The 20,707-nt window shown below is 49.8% G+C and overlaps 1 protein-coding gene across 1 annotated transcript; it reads right to left on the minus strand.

Moving 5' to 3' along the window:
- Positions 1-3,583: 3,583 nt before the first annotated feature.
- On the minus strand, positions 3,584-20,121 carry Acp7 (acid phosphatase 7, tartrate resistant (putative)). The gene is made up of 12 exons (XM_038340443.1): positions 20,001-20,121; positions 10,456-10,656; positions 9,872-10,054; positions 8,728-8,851; positions 8,451-8,513; positions 8,240-8,354; positions 8,057-8,164; positions 7,923-7,980; positions 7,782-7,849; positions 7,624-7,695; positions 5,763-5,900; positions 3,584-3,762 (listed from the first exon to the last, which is right to left on the minus strand). The coding sequence occupies exons 1-12, from the start codon at positions 20,119-20,121 to the stop codon at positions 3,697-3,699; spliced, it is 1,317 nt and encodes a 438-aa protein (XP_038196371.1). The 3' UTR covers positions 3,584-3,696.
- Between the last annotated feature and the right edge of the window lie 586 nt (positions 20,122-20,707).

The raw sequence follows: 20,707 nt of genomic DNA on the forward strand, positions 1-20,707 counted from the left end.
CTGCATGCATGCGGTGCACAGACACGCACACACAAGCAAAACACTCATACGCAGAAAATAAAAATAAATCTTTTGAACGAAGCTCCCAAACCACCTAACAATGAAACTAAAAAACAAATGTACTATCATATGAGATTTTAATCATAAAAGAGAGCTGGGCGCGAGGCTCCTGTGGGAACTCTTTTATCTGTCTGGAAACCATCCCCCAAGATAAAGCGTGTTTCTAAAAATGAAAAGACGGCACAATAGAGATGGTGACGCAGCCATGTTCACTTCAGCGGGCAGGGAAAACAGGTCAGAAACCCTCCTGGGACTCAAAAGAACATTTCTGTGCTCGGCGATTCCTTCCAAAGCGCCTGAGTTTCCCATGCAGGGCACATGGACCAGCTGAGGCAGTGGCCTCGTGCGCGTGGGCCTCCCTCTCACCAGGCTGTGGCTCTCATGGCTGGCCTTTCTGTGAGTCACCTGAAGCAGAGGCCTGGCGATTGTGTGTGAGGTTCTGGAGGGATATGCTGGGCTGGATGAGGAAGCTTCCCTTCTGGTTTCCTCCTTCCTGTGCTCTAGAGTTGGCCCTGGGTGGAAGCTAACTATGGACCAGTGACCTGGGCTGTGGGAGAGAGGGGCTCCAGAATCCAAGAAATCCTTGAGGTTCCCAGAGGTCAGATTTTGAAGATGACAAAGAACAGTCCAAACAAAAGTCTATCTACAAGGTTTAAGACCTATGTATCCTGGGAGGAGCGTGGTGGTGTGGCGTGTGGCCCATCACACCAGTACTTAATTAGGGTCAGCCTGGGCTATATAGTGAGACTCTGCACCAGCAAACTGAAATGTAAAAAAAAAAAAAAAAAAAAAATCAAGGCCTACGGTAGTGGTGGTGGAGGCAGCGGCGGTGCACACTTTTATTCCCAGCTCTTGGGATGTAGAGGGAGGCGGATCTCTGTGAGTTTGAGGCCAGCCTGGTCTGCAGAGAGAGTTCCAGGACAGCCAGGCTACACGGAGAAACCCTGTCTCGAAAACAAACAAAAAAAATTAAAAAGGGAGCTAGGGGACTGGAGAGCTGGCTCAGTGGTTAAGAGCACTGGCTGCTCTTGCAGAGGACCCGGTCTGGTTCCCAGCACCCACGTGGTGACTCACAATCAGCAGTAACTCCAGTCTCAGGGGAGTCTGATGTGCCCTCAATGGGCACCAAGAATGTACATAGTGCATAGATACATATGCAAGAAAATCACTCATACACATAAGATAAAAATAAATAAAAACAGCCAAAAAAAAAAAAAAAGGCAGCCAGGAATAAAGGTGCTTGCCTGTAACTCAAGCTCAGAGAGGTCGAGGCAAGAGCACTAGATCAAGGCCAGTCTGTGAAGAAGGAAAGACGTCACTTGCCATGACAAAGAATGGAAACCGGGGTGTTTGTCAGCAGCTTGATATGGAGGAAGAATAGGGTTTGGAGTTGAAAAGAAGGAAAGTGAGATAGGAAGGGAGGGGAGAAGAGGGAGGGGAGGAGAAAACACAGGCTGATGATGAGCTCTCTGTGCCAGGCGAGGCTGCCCCCACAGGCTCTCCTTCCCCACATACAGATGGAGAAGAAAGGGTCACAAAGGCCCTGTGACTTGCAGCCATCACACAGGAAGTGGCAAAGCTGGGCTTGGCCCCTGGTGCTACCTGGCTGTAGGCCTTTGTCCTCTGTGGACTCTCCCTGCCAGGCACGTCCACCGCTTGGCTCAGAACATGCCCATTCCGTGGGACCTTCAGTTTCAGTCCATAGTGGCATCCTGGGGTACCTCCACAGCCTGAGCTGGCCCTTCATGACACGCCTTCACTGCTCGGCATCCTCTCCTTATGCATCATTCGGGTAAGGTGACCTGGTTCTTCTGCCTGATTCATTGCTGTCCCCAACACGGCCAGGTCAGAGCTTGGTATGTGATATAGGCCATGTTGTGCTGGGCCACACTGTCCTCCTTAGCATGGACAGTCCAATAGGAGGCTGAGAGACACCCATCCCAGGATCGCAGTGGCCTGAAATGGGCCGCGCTGGGCACAGGGGACACCAAGGACTCCAATCTAACCTGGGACTCCAGTGTCACATCACAGAGTCCCGAGCCCGAGGAGACAGGCAATGACTGGTGATGATTGAGGCAGACAGTGAAGGCACTGGGGACTGAAGCTATTATGGAGCACCAGAGATCTGGCCTCAAGGGGGACTCGTCAGAGAAGGCTATGAGGAGGGGACAATAAGAAGGAAGCCTAAGATGGAAGAAGATGTCAACCCTGAGTCAGGCATGGTGGTGCACACCTAGAATTCCAGCAGTTGGGAGGTGGAGGCAGGAGGATTAGAAATTCAAGGACATCCTTAGATATGCTCAGACACTTAGGAAGTTGTGGACCAGCCTGGACTACGTGAGGACCTCTCTGAGAGCACCCTGGGGAGGGGGCTCCAACCTGGAGACACTTCAGAGAGTGAACTCAGAAAGCCCAGACTGTGAGTGCATCGGCTTTGCATAGGGAAAGTGCTTGATGTGTTTCACGAGCCTTCAACTGGGTGACAGACCACTGAGGCTAAGATCCACGAGCCTCTGACTGGGTGACAGGCCACTGAGGCTAAGCCCTGAGAAATGAACCGCTCAGCACAACAGAAGAGTAGCTTTGAGGTGATCCACATGACAGGAATCTGCTGAGGTCAGTCTAGACTGTCCCACGGCTCCATCCAAAGTCCTCACTGTGGCTCACAAGGCTCTGTCACTGCTCTGTCCTCTTCCCCTCTCTTCTTCATTATTGGGTGACAGCCACAGCAGCCTCCTCAGTCACTGGCGAAATGGTGATCTGCCTCAGGGCCTTTGCGCTGGCTGCGTCTCTGCCTGGGATGTCCTTCCTGCCTTACCTGTGTCCCTTATCAACAGCTCTAGTCCAAATGTCACCCACCTCCCTGAAAACTGACACCATTCCTCTTAACCCTCCTGAGCACTTATCCCTTGTAAGCTGGTCACTGTTCAAGTCCGTGTCCATGCTGCGAGGGCAGAGATCTGTCTCGTTCCATTCCTGTCGCATGATAGTTGCCCAATGAATTTAGGTGGGATGCGTAAAAGGACAAAGAAAAAGAGAGGGCATCGAGGGGAGAAAGTAGCAGATCTGTGTGCTCCTGAGTCTCGTCAGCTGTGCCGTGGGGGAGCCAACAGTCTTAGCCTTGTCTCTCTGCCTGGAGAGGACAGTGCTGGCTGGGAAACTGAGGCACAAGGGGACATTAAGCAGCACATCATGGGCCAAGCCAGGGACCACAGGCAAGTCAGGGTGGGAAGACAGAGTGTAACTCTGCTGGCAACTCCTTCGCGAGGGTCTGTCCACCTTGCTGTTCCCAGCGCAGGACACCCTTCTGGTGAGGGCAAGTGGAGAGGTGGCCCAAGTGGAAGTTTGAGTCCAGGGAGTTATGACGGTAAGCCTCTTTATTCTGAGGTCCATGGGTCCCCTGCCCTGTCAGAACGATGCAGGAGAGCAGAGCCATGTTAATAAGGCACCTGCCCTCCCTCTCCAAGCAGTCTGGGCTCCCACCTCTCCAGGAGACGAGAGCTGTCTGGCCTCTGTCAGGGCTGCACCCTCAGGCTTCTGGATGGCGGGGAGTGGGGTCCTGCCCTCACTCCCCACCCAGGCCAGGGTAATGCCTGGTCATGGCAGCAAAGTGTCTTTGTGTAGGAAGCCATGGTCTTAGTGGTACATCATCCGGCCAAGCAAAGGTCTAACTATCCAGAAGTCATCCACAATCTTCCCATCCTGTGGAGATCAGAAACAGGAGAGAGTAAGGAAGGGAAGTCTGGCCTGCAGGGCCAGCTGGTCAGGGTTCAAATCCCACCTCTACCTCAAAGGTTTGATGATCTTGGACAAGTTCCTACATCTGTCTGAGCCTCAGTTACCCTCATTTGAAAAGTCGAGATGAAGCCAGGGGTGTGGTGTGGTAATTACACCAGTAAAAACCAGAGATTGGAAAGGAAGCAAAGGCAGGAGGATCTACCTCAGGTCAGCCTGGGCTGTGTAAGAACCTGCTGTCTTAACCTCCCACCTGAGGCAGTAGTAATCTCTAGTGATAGGTTTTTTCGTTTGTTTGTTTGGTTGGTTAGTTGGTTGGTTGGTTGGTTGGTTTTCTGTTTTGTTTGAGGTAGGGTTTTTGAGTCACGTGGCTGGCCTTGAGTTTGACCTTGAACGTCTCCTGCTCTGTCTTCGGTGCTGGACTTACACGACTGAGCCACCATTTATGCCGAGCTGAGGATCAAACCCAGGACATCATGTTTGCTAGGCACTCGCTCTATGAACTGAGCTGCATGCTCAGCTCATCGGGACTATGTCACCAAGAGCCTGTGTTCCAGCGTATCCAGTGTCCACGCTGCCCTAAGCACTTGTCTCTCTGCTCAGCGGCTGTAGCAAGAACTGTAGGGTGGGATAGCTATAGGGCTGCGGGACAGTGGAGACGAGGGCACACAGGACGTGCACTGCGTGGTAAATGATCGCCGTGTGTGCTGAAAATGTGGTCTGTGGGTGTGACCCTGGGAAAATCGCTTTCACACTCTAGAAAGGGAAAGAATCCTGTCCCTGTGGGAATCACCGTGAGGGGTAAGACAGTCCAGTCCCATGCCCGGAACACAGCAGTGCTCACTAAACTCTAATTTTTATTTTTGTTTGGTATTTTGTTCTATTCTTTTTGAGGTAATGTCTAGCTATGAAAGCCCATGCTGGTCTTGAACTTGTGTTCTGATCCTCCTGCCTTGCAAGTACATCACCGCACCTAGCTTGTTACGATTTTCAAACCACCATGAGAAGTGGTTGGGGAAATGGCTCAGTGTCTAAAGATCTTGCCACACAATCATGGGACCTGAGTTCATATCTCACGTACACCACGTAAACGCCAGGCCTGGGACTAGAGGCAGAAATAAACTGGACTGTCATGCTTCAGATCCACCACACATGCATCCTCCTCACCCCGTCAGCCACCTGTTCTTTCTTCTGCTTCAAAGTGACTAACCCTATCTAACTTCCCACTGCCAGGTTATGCTCTCGGTACTTTATGGGTGTAGTTACACAGCCAGGGCACCCTGTGAACCAGAAGCTGTGGTAGACCCCAGATATGAAAACTGAAGACCACAAAGGTCAGAGAAGTTATTCAGGGTCTCATGGCTGGTAGGAAGCACAGGCAGGATTTGAACCCGGGCTTCCAATTTTAGTGTATATATATTTTTTCTTTTGAGCTCATGGTTACCCTATGTAGGCCAACTGGCCTTGAAATTTAGGTCCTATTGCTTCAACCTCCCAACTCTTTATGTTTTTATTTTATTTTGTGTTTTGTTGTTCTTTTCAGAACTAGAGATTGAACCTGAGGCCTTTCACATTAACCAGGTGCTCTACCGCTGAGTCATACCTAGCCCCTCACTGGGGGATTCTAGGCAGGTGCTGTAACAATGGCCCTAATTCTTCCGCCTCAGTCCCTCAAGCGATGGGATTACAGGCATGCCTCACCACACCCAGTGTATCGATTTACTTTGTTGTTTGTTTGTTTTCCAGACAGGATTTTTCTGTGTAGCCCTGGCTGCCTTGGAATTTGCTTTGTAGACTGGGCTGGGCTTGAACTCAGAGATGTGCCTTCCTCTGCCTCTCAAGCCCTGTGATTAAAAGGGTGCGCTACCATGAACAACTTGATTTACTTTTGAGCCCAAGGTCTTAACCACTCAGCTCCCGCACACCCTGGACCAGGCTGTGCACTTTGTAACCCACGCCCGACAGACCTGGTCATCAGACACCTGCTGGATGTGCATGTGGGTGCCGTTAAGAATGTGCATCCGCGTGTACCCGTACTCCTTCACACGCAAAGCGCTCCACGGTCTGGCTTTTATAGTAAAGGGAGTCAGCAGCTCTTCACAGCCCTGTGGAAAACAGATGGTGAGATAACACAGCACATGGGGCAACAGGAAACACATCCGGCCTCCAAGGGCTGGTCAGCTACAACTCGGTCCCTGCACTTGTGGGAGACAGGAGGATCCCAAAGCTCAAGGCTAGCCCAGTCTGTGTAGTCAGGTCCAAAGCAGCCCGGATTATATAGACTCTGTCTCAAAAATAAATGGGGGCAGGGCAGTGGTGGTGTATGCAATCAGTCTCAGGGCTTAGGAGGCAGAGGAAGCTGGATCTCTAAGTTCAAGGCCAGCTTGGTCTACAGAGTGAGTTTCAGCACAGCCAGGACTACACAGAGAATACCTGTCCTGGGGCTGGAGAGATGGATCAGTGGTTAAGAGCACTGGCTGCTCTTCTAGAGGTCATGAGTTTAATTCCCAGCAACCACATGGTGGCTCACAACCATCATGTAATGAGATCTGGTGCCCTCTTCTGGTGTGTGAGCACACATGGAGGCAGAATGTTGTATATATAATAAATAAATAAATCTTAAAAAAAATTAAAAAAAGAAAGAAAACCTGTCCTAAAAACAAAACAAGCAATAAAACAAACTGGGAGCTGGTAAGATGGCTCAGCAGATAAAGGCACTTGCCATCCAACTCTAGCAACCCACAGGTTGTTCCAGAACCCACAGGGTAGGAGAGATCCACCTAGGATGTCTCTCACTTTCAGATATGAACCCTGCACCCCTACACAAAAATAAAATTACGACAGTAACAACAAAAGGAAATTAAATGAACTGAGCTGGGGTTGTAGCTCAGCTGAAAGAATGCTTGCCCAGCATGCACAGCGCTCTACTAACTCAATCCCCAGCACAACACAAACCCTTACATGGTGGTTCATGCCTTCTAACCCCAGCACTTCAGAGGTAGAGGCAGAAAGATCAAACGTTCGAGGTCAGGGGCTGGAGAGGTAACTTGGTAGTTAAGATCATTAGCTGCTCTTGCAGAGAACCTGGGTTTGGCTCCCAGCACCCGCATGGCAGCTCACAAACCGTCTGTAGCTCTCGTTCTAGAGATAGGACGCCTCTTTCGGTCTCCCCAGGTATTGCATGCACATGGTGATGAACTCTAGCTGCAACTGTGGGTTTGTTTGTTGTGTGTCTGTCTCAGTCAGCTCACAGCTGCCTGATATGGGCGCTGGGAACTGAACTCTGGTACTCTGCAAGAGTTGTTTGTCCAGGGCCTCATATAAGTCCATGATGACCTCAAATTTGCTATGTAGCCAAGGATGACCCCGAACTCCTGATTCCCAAGTGCTGAGTGTAGGCTGCTCCGTGATGGCTAGCTTTGCTCTGTGGTTTTGGTTGTCTTACTGTTATTATTTTTAAATTACAGTTATTCAGCGTGTGTGTGTGTGTGTGTGTGTGTGTGTGTGTGTGTATTATATTCTCTTTCCACATGCGGACCAGATAAGGTCTTGTGTTGTAGCCCAGGCTAGTCAAGAACTCACGGATCTTGCACTCAGGACTGTCCTCCGGCTCCAGCATCTGGAATGCTGGCGTCACAAGCACATAGCACCAGTCAGGGCTTCCAACAACTGTGGTTTACCTATCTGTGACCATCACATTTCCTATCCTGGCCTCCGTGTCCCCATCTGTGTGACAAATATACCATCAGCAGCACCCAGTCAGACTGCAGTGGTGGCTGCCACCACCCTGTCTAAACTAGTCTAAACTAGTCCCTTCCCACTGCTCACCGCAGATCCTGTGATGATGTGAACCGGGCCCCGGGGATTTGTATAGGGCTTCTCCAGGCTGCCGTTAAACACCTGGAGGAAAGGACAGGTGGGGCAGTGGGTCACACTGGCCAGGCCCTGGCGAGGGTCTGACCACATACGTCCTCCTTGGGCCTCACCTGGTAGTTGTAAATTGGCCAGAGCCGTTCGTAGGAGTGTTCGTGAGCCCAGAACTCCAGGTCTACACCTAAGGCAGGAAGAACGATGTTCAGGCTCCTGGGTGGAGAGAGCAGGGACGGGGACTCCCCAGGGTCACTCACCATATTTATGGAACAGGTCCTCTAGCCCAAACAGCTTGCCTTGGAGGCCTTTGCGGACCTGTTGGGATGAGCGGGGAGGTGAGGAGGCCTGTCCTCCCTCCAAGTCTCACCGCCACCCAGGGAAGGGACCTCACCCTGCTTTCGTGCCTCGTGCAGTCATCCAGATCGGCATTGGAGCAGTACATAGGCCGATGACCCATCGTGATGATCCATGGTCGGGCTACCCGGTTCTTATTGGCTTTCTAGAGAAAAGAGGCCCGAGTGAAGGACAACCATAGGGGCTAAGTGGCCAGAAGGGGGCTTGGACCCGGGCCTACCTGGAGGTCATTCTCCAGCCAACGGAACTGCCTCTCCACCAGGTGGCGGCCATAGTGGAGAAAGAAATATACCTCAGTGGAGAAGGAGATGATATGAGCAGGACCTAGGTCCCAGCTGCAGGGGGCAAAAGACAAGGGTCAGAGATTGGAAGTCTGCACCGCCCATCCTTCAGGGTCAGTCCACACCCCCCCCCAAAACCCTCCATATTACCTGTACCATAAGCCTTCATTGTCCCCTGGCATACTAAAGCGAGCCTTGTAGTTAGAGAAATTGCTGGAAAAAGGGATTATAAAGAGTAAGGGGGTAAGAACCTGGATTAGAGCAGCCTCTGCCTCCCAACTTCCCAGCCAGAGTGTGGCTCCCAGTCCACCCTTTCTTTATCTCTTTCTCTACCAAGATGAGGCCCCTGCAGCATGAGGAACTTAAGTGAGACTCTGAGAAGGGCACAGCTGGTTTCTCTAGTCTGGCTTTTGCCCACCACACTCACTAGCGTTGTTCATGATTTCCAGGGCATGTCATGTATGGCAGGCTGGCAGCAACCGGTTCAATGAGACGCATGAATCTGTCCCCAACGCGAGCATTGTCCTGGTCCATGTTGTAGGCAAAGTCTCCTGGAGGGTAGTCGGTATGGGAGAGAGTGAGGCCAAGGCTCTGCTTCCTCTAGGATCAAGACCTTGTGGGTCCTGATCCCTGCCTGGGACCTTCTCATGTATGAGCTGACACAGCGCCCAACTCGTCCTGTTGGCTCCCACGACACAGCTGGGTCCGGTTTGATGCTGATTTTTAGCAAGCAAACTATTTCTTTTATTATCACTAGGAATTGACCCCAGGATCTTCTGGACACCAGGCAAGTGCTCTATATTACCAACCCCTCACTGGGGGACTCTTGCAGGGGCTCTACCACTGAGCCACAACCCAGCCCCTCACTGGAGGATTCCAGGCAGGTTCTCTACCACTGAGCCACACCCCAGCCCCTCACTGGGGGATTCCAGGCAGGTGCTCTACCACTGAACCATACCCCAGCCCCTCACTGGGGGATTCTAGGCAGGGGCTCTACCACTGAACCATACCCCAGCCCCTCACTGGGGGATTCTAGGCAGGGGCTCTACCACTGAACCATACCCCAGCCCCTCACTGGGGGATTCTAGGCAGGGGCTCTACCACTGAGCCACGCCCCAGCCCCTCACTGGGGGATTCTAGGCAGGGGCTCTACCAATGAGCCACATCCCCAATCCTTGCTTTTTTTTTTTAAACCAGGCCTCATTAAGCTGTTCAGGCTGGCTTTGAATTCTGGGTAACCGTCCTGCCTCAGCCCCTTCACTGTGGGATTATAGACATGTGCTACCACGCCTATTCATCTTAATATATAATAACATTTCTGAGTATTCTGAATGAGCCTTACCTCTCATAACAATAACAATAAAAAAATAGGAAATCAGAGCTGGAATCGGTATGGACCAGAGCTGAGGTCTTAACCTCGGACCTCATATCTGGGGTCAGCCTCGGGTCCCACCCTCAGCCCCTAGCCACGTCCCTTCTGAACCACCCCAGCAGCCCCCAGCACATCCCAGCACTGGATTGATAGGCACCCAGGCCTCCAGCCTCCCGGTGCACCCTCGCCGGTGCCTCACCCACATGGAGCACCGCGTCAAACATGCCCTGCTGGGTGTCTCTCCGCAGTCTGGGCAGGGCCCTGGCGTTGTCAGCGCCCATATCCCCAAACACAGCTAGGCGGGGGCTCCAGTGGACCCCTCTCTTCAAGGCCGTGAAGCGAAACCGCCGGCTCCAGCCCTGAGCGCTGCCACAACGGTAAACTGAGGGAAGAAAAAAACCGGACCTCTGTCAGCTGGGGAGGCAGGGACCAGGACCTTTCTACCAGACCTCACCCTCATGCCCTGGAGAGGGAGGGAAACACAGGGACATCACTGCCATCATCATTACTATTATTATTAATGATGAAATCTAGCCTGGGCTACCTGACAACGTCTCATGCGGGGGAAACTAATCTCCAGCTGTCTATGTAGCCCAGGATGAGAATTTCGAATCTTCTTGCCTTCTTCCAAGTGATGGGATCAAAGGCCTGTGTTATCACACCTAGAATCATATCCCACGGTCTCACACGCGTGGCAGATGAGCCGCCAGCCCAGCTTCAGCTACAGGTCTCCCGATAGCTTCTAGAACATACCTCCCTCTTGCTCACCGACAACCCTCTCACCATACTGGGCCCCGGGCAGCAGCTTCCGAAGCGTCACACGGTGGATATAGAGCTTGCGCCGCAGAATGCCCCCATCCACGAAGGTGCTGGCGGTGCCATGGGCACGGAATGGGAGCGGCCCAGACAGGTGCATGCCGAACTGCACCTCCGACCGCGCTGGAGCCCACGTGGTCCAGGTCACAGTCATGGAGCCTGGCTCATCTGGGGAGAGAGAGATCAGAATGGTGCCTGGGGAAGGCTATCAAGCAGGAAGAGGGGAGCACTTAGCAGTCAGTCCACGCCCTCCGTTATTGCTGAGCGGGGCTTCTGTTGAGAGTGGCTTGGCCTCCCCGAGCCTCCGTTTCCCCCGCATGTGAAACAGAATAGGGTTATCTATCCTCCAAGATTGTGAGGAAGCATGGATGCATGCAAATACAATTGGCAAGATGCATCCTGGGATACAGGTCCTGGAATTCAGTCACCTATGGGTTGAAAATGCTCTGGCGAGAAAAAAGAATGTCAGAACTGCCCAACCATTGTGACCTGAGTTCCTCCCCAAGACACACATGGCTTCCAAAGGTTATCCTCCGAGCCGGGTGCTTATTAACCCTAAGAGAAGAAGGCAGATGTCTTTGGGTTGATGACAGCTTGGTGTACATAGTGAATTATTGGTCATCCAGGGCTGCATAGTGAGGCCTAGTCTTAAAAAGAAAAAAAAAAAGACCTTTGACCTCTACATGTGTGCTGTGGCATAGTTGTGCCTACCTCCCATATACTCTAAATAATAAATAAATTTATACGAATATTTAAGACTATTTGGGGAAGGTGAGAGATTGGCTGCTCTTCCAGAGGACCTGGATTCACTTCCCAGCACCAAGTCTGTTCACAACCATCTGTAACTCCACTTCCCAGGGATCTAATGCCCTCTTCTGGCCTCGGAGGACACCAGACGTGTATATGATTCACAGACATATATGCAGCCAAAGCACCCATACACATAAAATAAAGTAATAAAGACAAATTTCCGGGCTCGGGCCTGGAGATGTGGCTCAGTGTGTAGAGCGCCTTCCGCGTGCTCACGGCTGTGGGTTCCATCCCCAGTGTCACGGGCGCAGTATCCGGAGACTGAGGACAGAGAATTGGAATTCCTTGGCCAGCCTGGGCTACATGACAAATTCTGAGCTAACCTGGGCTTCATAGCAAGGCTCTGTTTTAAAACAAATCAAACTTGAAGGAGGGAAGGAACACACAAGCCCAGCCCTTCCCTAAGGATTTATTCTGCTGTGGTGTGGCTCATGTTGCTGTGAATAGCCATTCACCCATGCTCCTATAAGCAACTCTAAGAAACTCACAGGGTTTGACACACACACACACAGGCATATGCACTCCCATGCACACACACATACACGTATGTGCACTCCCATGCACACACACATACACATATGTGCACTCCCATGCACACACACGCACACACGTAAGCATGTGCGCATGCATGCAAGTGCACACACATACATGCATGCAATCATATGCATACACACATGTGCACTGTGTGCACACATGCATGTACACACATGCGCACACACACATGTGCCTACTCATGCACAAAAGACTTTAAAGTAGGAGAAGGACTAGTTGGAAGAGGAAAGGGACCAATGGAGGTGGGGGAGGGAACAAGAGAGGGTGAGGAGGTAGATGAATGTAATATACACGTACAAAAATATATACATTATACACCTGTACAAAAATGGGTCAGGCAATTGTGGCACACGCCTTTAATCCTAGCCCTTGAGGCAGAAGCAGACAAATCTATGTGAGTTCAAGACCAGTCTTGTTTACAGAGTGAGTTTCAGGACAATCAGGGCTACACAGAGAAACCCTGTCTCGAAAAAACAAACAAAAACAAAAACAAAAAACAAAAAAAAGAAAAACTTAAGCAAATAAATAGAAAAGAGAAAATGTCATTACAAAGCTTCTGATGTGTGATTAATATAAACTAATTAGGAAGAAGACAAAACAAACAAGAAACCCGGCAGTACAATAGCTACTTTCCAGAACTCTGCGCTAAGCACTGAGTCACAGATGACTTACTGTGTGCTGGGGTTCTGTGCAAACACCACAGCCTTGTGCTTTGTAGGTGACCTCAGGTTTGGCATCCCGAGAATGCCCTGGTAGTCATCTTTAGTGAACAGGAGAGACAACCTTAGGCAAGGAACTCGCAACAATGAGATTTACAGGCTGAGTCAATGCCCCTATTCTTCTTCAGTGTGTGCTAGCCTGCAGCCAACATTGCATGGTCATGATGTTATCGGAGAGCTCTGGACAGGTATCTGGAGGCCAGCTAAATAATAAAGTGGGGGAGTGGGGACAAAGGCCAGCTATAGGGCAAGCCTGCAGGGAGGGACAGGATCTCATACTGTATCCCAGGTTAGCTTGGAACTGGTTAGGTAGCCATTCTCTGAGGCTGGAAAGATGGCTCAGTGGTTAAGAGCACTGGCTGCTCTTGCAGAGGACCTGGGTTCAGTTTCTAATACCCAGGCTGTGGCTCACAGCTATCAGTGAGTACGGGTTCAAGGGATCCAGCACTCTCTTCTGGCTTCCAAGAATACTGCATACATATGGTACACACATACACACACACACTCACACACACACACACACACACACTCATAAATGCACAAAACTTTAGAGAACATTAAAATCAGCCAGATGTGAAAGGAAAGTAACACAAGCTCGTGGCTATATTGCACAATAAGTGACGTCAACACACTGAAGGGAGTGGAGGGGGTGGGGAGAGTGGCGGGAGGGTGCATGGGAAGCAGCATCCCAATGGATTGATGAGGCTAGCAGTAAGCTGACCACGCAAGAGCAAGCATAGTCACTTGGTCAATCAGGCCTCTTACACTGGAAGAAAGGATTTTCTTTTCAGAAATGTCTCAGAGCTTGAGACATACTAGGCAAGTTCCACAGACTTACAGTGTCGTCCTCCCCCCACCACCATTACTCCCAAGCCATGCAAATTCCAAGAGACCAAATCTGGGACCCAGGGAAGAGCAATAAGCAATGATAGTACCGGATTTCCACCCAGAGAATGAAAAAATATTCACAGGTCTGGCATGGAAAGAAATCATTGAATACATAAATGAAGTAGGCAAGAGGGAGGGACAGCGCTTCCTAACACTAAATTTTAATTAGATGGGAAGGAACAGCTGGGGTCATGGCTAGAATCCACCCTCCCCCAATGAGGGGCAGCAGCATGGCTCAGTGGTAGAGCCCCTGCCTAGAATCCCCCAGTCCTTGCCTAGCGGATGGGAGGCTGAGATTCATAAGTACTCACACAAAAGAGCATTTTTTACATGTATCTATATGGAAAGAGGGAATAAGAAAATTAAAAACTCCCAATTAGGCAAGCACAACACTAAGAATTACTGCAGTTAGGAGCCACTGACAAATGCTAAAACACACCAGTCGGTGAAAATTTGTGGAGCAACAGGACTTGCTTCTTCTTGAGCAATCTCTCCCCAAGCTATTCATTAGCCACAAAGCAAAGAATAAAGGCTCTACAGTGGATAGACCCAGCAGGCATCTGCTTAAGCAGCCAGTGAATCAGGGTCAGCACCAGCGGCGTCTGTAATAATGCCTGTCTATACCGTGGACCCTCCAGCGTCACGTGCAGAGAGAGACCCGAAGCCGCAGCCGCGGTCTTCTCTAACACACCCTTGGAACAACATCGAAGAGACCCGAAAGAGCGACGCTTCACAAAACCACTGACCGACTCTCAGAAAACACAAAGGTCACAAAAGATAAAGACTTAGGTGCTGGCGGCAGGGGTGCGCATCCCAGCGATTCCAGCACCAGGGAACCTGAGGCTGGAGCTTTTCTAGTTTGAGGCCAGCCTGGGCTACAGATCCAAAGCACAGCGGGAGACTAAAGCTGCACCTTCCCCAAGCCCAGGGTGAGATCCTGCAGTAAAATCAGTGGTGACCTTGGGGACCTTTGCACTAGTGAGGTCTGTAGTTTGTCCAGACTGTGCCAGTGTCCATTCCCTGCCATTGTTTACTTTGTTTCTGCTTTGTTTTGTTAGCTATAGGGTCTTACTCCGTGACATTGGTAGGCGGAAACTTACAGTGTCACCTCCCCTGGCTTGTCCTTTGTTTTCACAAGGGTTTCATTGCAGTCTCGATGAATTTCATGTTCCTGAGGTCAGCATTCCTCCTGCCTCGACCTCCCAGAGAGCTGGCACTACAGGCGCTAGTGACTATGCTTGGCTCCACTTTCCTTTTTTTTTTTCTTCTTTTTTTATTGGGCTGGGGAGTGAGCCTTGGGCTCTGTGCAAGTCAAGCAAGTGTTCTACCAATGAGGCAATATCTTAGCTGTCAACTTTCAATTAAAATTTTCTTTTTTAGATTTATTTTGCGTGTATTGGTGTTTACCTGTACGTCTGTGTTCCGCACACCTGCTTGCTACCCATAGAGTTCAGAAGAAGGCATTGGATCCTCCGGAACTGGAGTTACAGATGCGTGTGAGCTGCCACGTGGGTGCTGGGAACTGACCCAGGTCCTCTGAAAGAACAGCCAGTGCTCTTAACCACTGAGACATCTCTCCAGTCTCCTCAAATTTCAATTTTAATAATCCTGCCGCTGTTATTTAAGATGTTATCTTTCTAGGCTACATAGAAATTCAAGGATAGTCTAAACTGCATGAGACCCTGTCCCCAAACCACCACCAAAAAAAGAAATCAGAGGACATCAGAGGACTGGAGCAATGGCTCAGTGGCTAAGAGAATGGCTACCCTTCCAGAGGACCTGGGTTCAGTTCCCAGCACTCACATGTGGGCTCACTACCACACGTAACTCCAGTTCTAGAGGGACCAGACGCCCTCTTCTGGACTCCACGTGCACCAGGTACACACAGTGGTACACAGACATACACACAGACAAAATACCCACACTCATAAAAGTAAAAAATAAATTATTTAAAAACTGAGGACTTCATCCAGGCTCATGGTGCACACCATTCTTCACGCACCTGGTGGGCAGAGGCAGGCGAATCTCTGTGAGTTCAAGGCCAGCCTGGTCTACAGAGTGACTTGCAGACCAGCCAGGGCGTCATAGTGAGGCTGTCTCAAAACAACAACAACAACAACAACAACAATCAGTCAATCAATCAATCAATCAATCAATCAATAAAAGATTCAAAATATAGAATGCCCACAAAATACAGCATGCCCAATTTTTGAAAGAAAAAAACCCACTAACCTCAAAAGGAAAAAAAGAAATAAAAACACTAAATACGATTAGTGAACTCTGTTAGTATTAACATTATTCTAGGTTGTGTGACCTACAACCAAACTCTACCTCAGCAAGTCTCCATTTATTGTTGTTGTTGTTGTTTTGTGTTATCATTTTGTTTTAGAGGCAGACTCTCACTGTGCAGCCTTGGTCGTCCTGGAACTCACTCTGCCTCCCGAGAGCTAGGGTTAAATACTATTATTATTTCTGAGACAAGGTCCAGGCTGATCTTGAACTCAGCATCCTCCTGCCTCATCCTGCAGAATCCTGCAATTGCAGACAAGTGCAGCCAGGCCTAGGTGACTTTACTGCCTTAGGAATTCTTCCAGAAGTCTCAAAACACTTCACATGTAAAAGCTTTACATTCGTGTTTTGTTTTTGTTTTTATTTTTCGAGACAGGGTTTCTCTCTGTAGCCCTGGCTTCCTAGAACTCGCTCTGTAGACCAGGCTGGCCTCGAACTCACAGAGATCCACCTGCCTCTGCCTCCTGAGTGCTGGGATTAAAGACATGCACCACCACCACCTGGCAAAGCCTTAAATTTTTGACCAACAAGAAGCAATCATATATTACATTTTGGGGTAGTTCCGAAGAAAAGGAGCCACCGTTAAGCTGACTGCGTCAAGTTCTTGTTCTCTGCCTCTGCCCATCGCTGAAAGTGCACTTCCTCCCTCTCAGCAGCCAGAGCAGCCGATCCAGACAGGCTTCACAGGAAGTAATCCGGGAGAACCCCACATCTACTCAGACTAGCATTACAGAGATATAAGGGCTGCTGAGATAGCTCCGAGCGTAAAGGCAGCTGCCCCCAAACTGGGAGCCCTACCAAGCCGCGGGCCCTCTGACCTTCACCTGTGTGCACACAGCGAGAAATCCAGAAGGTTTAAAAAGGGAGATTTGGAACCACTAAGTCAGTAATATTCCCGTCACTGACCTCCACACAAGCCTTGCTGTGCGTGCGTACACGGACACACACTCAGCAATAAAAATTTTTATATTTAATGATTTAAAAATATGGGCTTGTGAGATGGTTCAGTTGGTAAAGGGGCTGCCACTAAGCCTGATGATGGGAGGTCAATCTCCAGGCCCACATGGTGGAAGGAGAGAAACAACTCACGGGTTCTCTGACTGACACACACACACACACACACACACACACACACACGCTAAGTGATAAATAAACAAAACGTAGGGTTTTTTTAATTGTATAAAACAATAGCATTTTCACTAACTTTTTTCTTTGGTAAATATAGTTCTCATTCAGTAAAAATGACATTTACACAAGAGGTCCTTATGGAGTTTTGTTTTGGCACTGTTGAGGATGAGCCCCACACAGTCATGTGTGCCTGGCAGCGGCTCCGTCATCAGTTTCGACCCAAGCTCTCAATTTCCCTTCTCTCCACTCTCCCTCCCTCCCTTCTCTCTCTCTTTTTTCTTTTTATGGACAGGACCCCCTTCGCCCAGTCTAGCTGAGCCTTCTGCTCTCTGAGTGGTAGAGGATGACCATGAACTAACTGCTCCTCCTGCTTCCTCCTCCTGAGTACGGGGTCCTGGGAGAGCGACACTAGACCTCGCTGGGTTTTCCCTTCCTTTCTCTTCTCTTGTGTTCTTTTCTTCCTTCCTTCCTTCCTTCCTTCCTTCCTTCCTTCCTTCCTTCCTTTCTTTTTTAGTTAGGGTCTCACTGTGTAGTCCTAGGTGGCTTGGAACCTCCTCTGTAGACCAGGCTGGCCTCAGACTCAGAGACTTGTGTTCCTCTGTCTCCTGGGTGCTGGAATGAAAAGAGTGTACTTGGCCTAAATTTTCATTTTTAATATGATAAGTATGGAGATGTGAGATTATATGTACATCTCACACACACACATATCACACAAGCCAGGTATGGTTGTGCACACCTCTGAGTTCAGCTCTTGGGATGCTGAGGCAGGAGGATTGTGAGTTCAAAGCAAGTCTGAGCTGTATGGTGAAACCATATGAAAAGAGAGAGGTCACAATTTCCCTCACACGTGGAATGCAGAGTTAAGTGTGCGCACGTGTGTGTGTGTGTGTGTAATCTTAATCCACAAAAGTAGAAGAGAGACTACAAGGGAGAGGAAGTGGTCTGAAAGGGAGGGGTGTGAGAGGATGACAGAGATCAAGAGGACAGTCCATATTCTCTCTCATACGAAGGCTCTAAACTAACCAACCACATATACACGTGTGTATGCCCGTATGAAAGTGGAAAGGAGATTATTTGAGGAGGAGCAGTGAGAGAAAGGGAGGAGGGACGGGAAAGGGAATAGAGGGGGAGGGAGCTATCATATAAACTGAAAAAGTCGTGGCCCTGACCGGATTGCTCAGTGGATAGACCTGCGTTCAGTCCTGAGACTTCCATGGTGGGAGCAGATAAACCCCTCCTGAGAGTGGTCCTCTGACGCGTGTGCAAACACATACACACACACAGCAGGGACACACTCACCAATACACACACACATATACACACACACAGCAGGGACACACTCACCAATACACACACACATATATAAACACACACACAGCAGGGACACACTCACCAATACACACACACATACACATGAGAGGGACACACACACACACATGACAGAGACACACCCACACACATATACACACCCACAAAGTAGAGAAATGCATGTAGTAAAAAATAAATCCTAAAGAAAACATCATGAAGCCCACTATCTTGTTTTTTTTTAAAAAAATTGAAACAAAGCAAGGCACACCTAAAGGAAACCCCTTGCATGCATCGGTTCCCCAAGGCTGGCCGTCTTCTGGCCTGCAGGCATACACACAGATGGAATATTGTAAACATAATAAATAAGTATTTTTTTAAAAAAAGAGAGAGTCTCTGTTCCGCCCAGAGTTCAGTCATGTGACTCCACAGAGAGCAAATGAGAACCCATAACTCCCACCACAGGTGCTGCTGTTATCACCTGCTGTCGGCTAACTGGCCCTCGGTGCCCAAGCAAACCTTAGCAGACAAGTGAGAAAGCGGGGATTTGAACCCAGGCAGTCTGCACACAGAGGGGCAGGAGTCTTCAGCCCTTGTTCCATGTGCCCCATCACCTCTTTTTCTCTTTGTTTTGTTTTGAGACAGGGTCTCATATAGCCCAGGCTAGCCTGAAACTCACTATGTAGCCAAGGCTGGCTTTGAACTCATCCATCTGCCTTTATCTCTCAAGTGCTGGGAACAGAGGTGAGAGCCAGTGCATCCAATAGGTTGTTTGTTTGTTTTCTTTAATTTTGAGTCAGGGTCTCATGAAGCCCAGGCTGGCTTCAGATTTGCATTTTAGCTGAAGCTGACCTTGAAAGCCTGTCTCTAGTGCCTCATTTCCTGAGTGTTGGGGGTAGAGTCATCTCAACAGCTCCCAATGCTTTTGATAAAAGATTTCCCCAGCCTGTGGTCCATACCTGAAATCCCAATATTTGGAAGGCTGAGGCAGGAGGGTTAAGAATTCTAGGGTAGCCTGGGCTACAGATGGAGATTCTGTCTTAGTAAATCAGATATTAAAACAAAACAAAACAACAAAAAGTTCTGGGGTATCTCAGTTTGGTAGAGTGTTTGCCCAGCATGCACAAGACCCTGGGTTCAACCCCCAAGACCAAGTCTCAAAAAGAAAAGAGAAAGAGGGAGAGAGGAAGAGACAGAGAGAGACGGGGGGGGGAAGAAAAGAAAGAAGAAATAGCAGGGATGGGGCTCACCCCTGCAATCCGAGCACCCAAAAGCTTATGGGGAGACTGGGCTACAAGTCTAAGAAACTGTCTCAAAAGAACACAATGAACATATGGGAGGTAGAGGCAGGCGTTTTAGGAATTCAAGTCCAGCTTGGGATACAAAAAAGTTTGAGGCCAGCATGGGCTACATAAGCCTATTTCCAAAACTAGAGTGGCTGGGAGGGACCCTTCCCCTGCCAGAAAGAAGAGAAGAGGGTTGGAGAAAGAAGTGACCCAGGGAGACCTAAGTCCCCCTTCATTCATTTACTGGTTTCTTCCCCAATTCATTTCTGAACTCAGCGTGACAACATGCCAGGCCATGGAGTAAGACAGCGAGGTGGTGAGCAAGGACAGCTCTCCAGAGGAGAACCTCAGCTTGTGATGGGCTCACACCATCATCCTTCCCCACAGGGGCCTGCTGAAGTCCCATTTCACAGAGGCATATCACTGAGGCTCGGAAGGGCAAATCACTAGCCTGGGCTTCGACAGAGATTCCTGAGCCCTTCACCCACAGAGAATTCCAGGACTGAAGAAGGAGAGGCAGAATGAGGACACTTACCTGGGTAGGACAGGTGGACTTGCTCTGGGGTAGCACGAGGATATTCTGGAGCTCCCAGGACTCCCAGGGAGAAAAGGAGGAGCAGACAGTAGTAGAACCAGCACCCAAAAAAGGGGCTCATGGTAAGGGGGGAGGTGGGGAGCAGAGTCAAACGCAGGGACCCGATCAGATTCCGTTGGTGGGTTCCGGTCACAGAGGAAATGGAGAGATTCCAGGCAGGGCCGTCTGTGTCTGTCCGTCGGTCAGAGTGTCCGTGGAGGAGGGAGACGGAATGATTGAAACGTCTCTGAGGGGAGTGGTGAAGCAGGTGCCGGTGAGAGAGAATAATTAATGAAGTCTCCTAGGCTCCCTGCTCAGCACTTTGCATAGATTAACACCGGGAGGCCTCGCAGCATTCCTAAGAGGTGGTGGCTGCAGTCATCACCAACCCTGTCACATATAGGAAACTGAGCAACCAGGTGACTCAGAGGCACGGCTAGCATGAGATGTAGTTGGGGTTTGAACCCTTCCGGCCCGGGCTCCAGCTACTGGGAGGGGGCTGGGTGGCTGGAGCAGGGTGTTTTGAGAGCCATGCTCAACGTTCCCTCGGGCTAACTTTAGCAATCCCAGCTTCTGGGGGCCTGGAGGTCAGACACCTTTGACAACTCCGTCCCTAACTTCTCAGCTTTCCTTAGCAATCTATTGCCCCAATTCTTAGCATCCATCCT

This window comes from Arvicola amphibius, chromosome 8 (assembly GCF_903992535.2).
Source record: "Arvicola amphibius chromosome 8, mArvAmp1.2, whole genome shotgun sequence".
Lineage (NCBI taxonomy): Eukaryota > Metazoa > Chordata > Mammalia > Rodentia > Cricetidae > Arvicola > Arvicola amphibius.

What these genes read in the sequence shown, in the direction of transcription:
- Acp7 (XM_038340443.1), bottom strand. Translation starts at nt 20,121, where the DNA reads ATGAGCCCCTTTTTTGGGTGCTGGTTCTACTACTGTCTGCTCCTCCTT. An exon ending in GCTGCCCGGGGCCCAGTATG is followed by an intron (nt 10,055 to 10,455) that starts GTGAGAGGGTTG and finishes TTCTTCCCTCAG; the next exon opens with TTTACCGTTGTGGCAGCGCT. An exon ending in TGACGCGGTGCTCCATGTGG is followed by an intron (nt 8,852 to 9,871) that starts GTGAGGCACCGG and finishes ACTACCCTCCAG; the next exon opens with GAGACTTTGCCTACAACATG.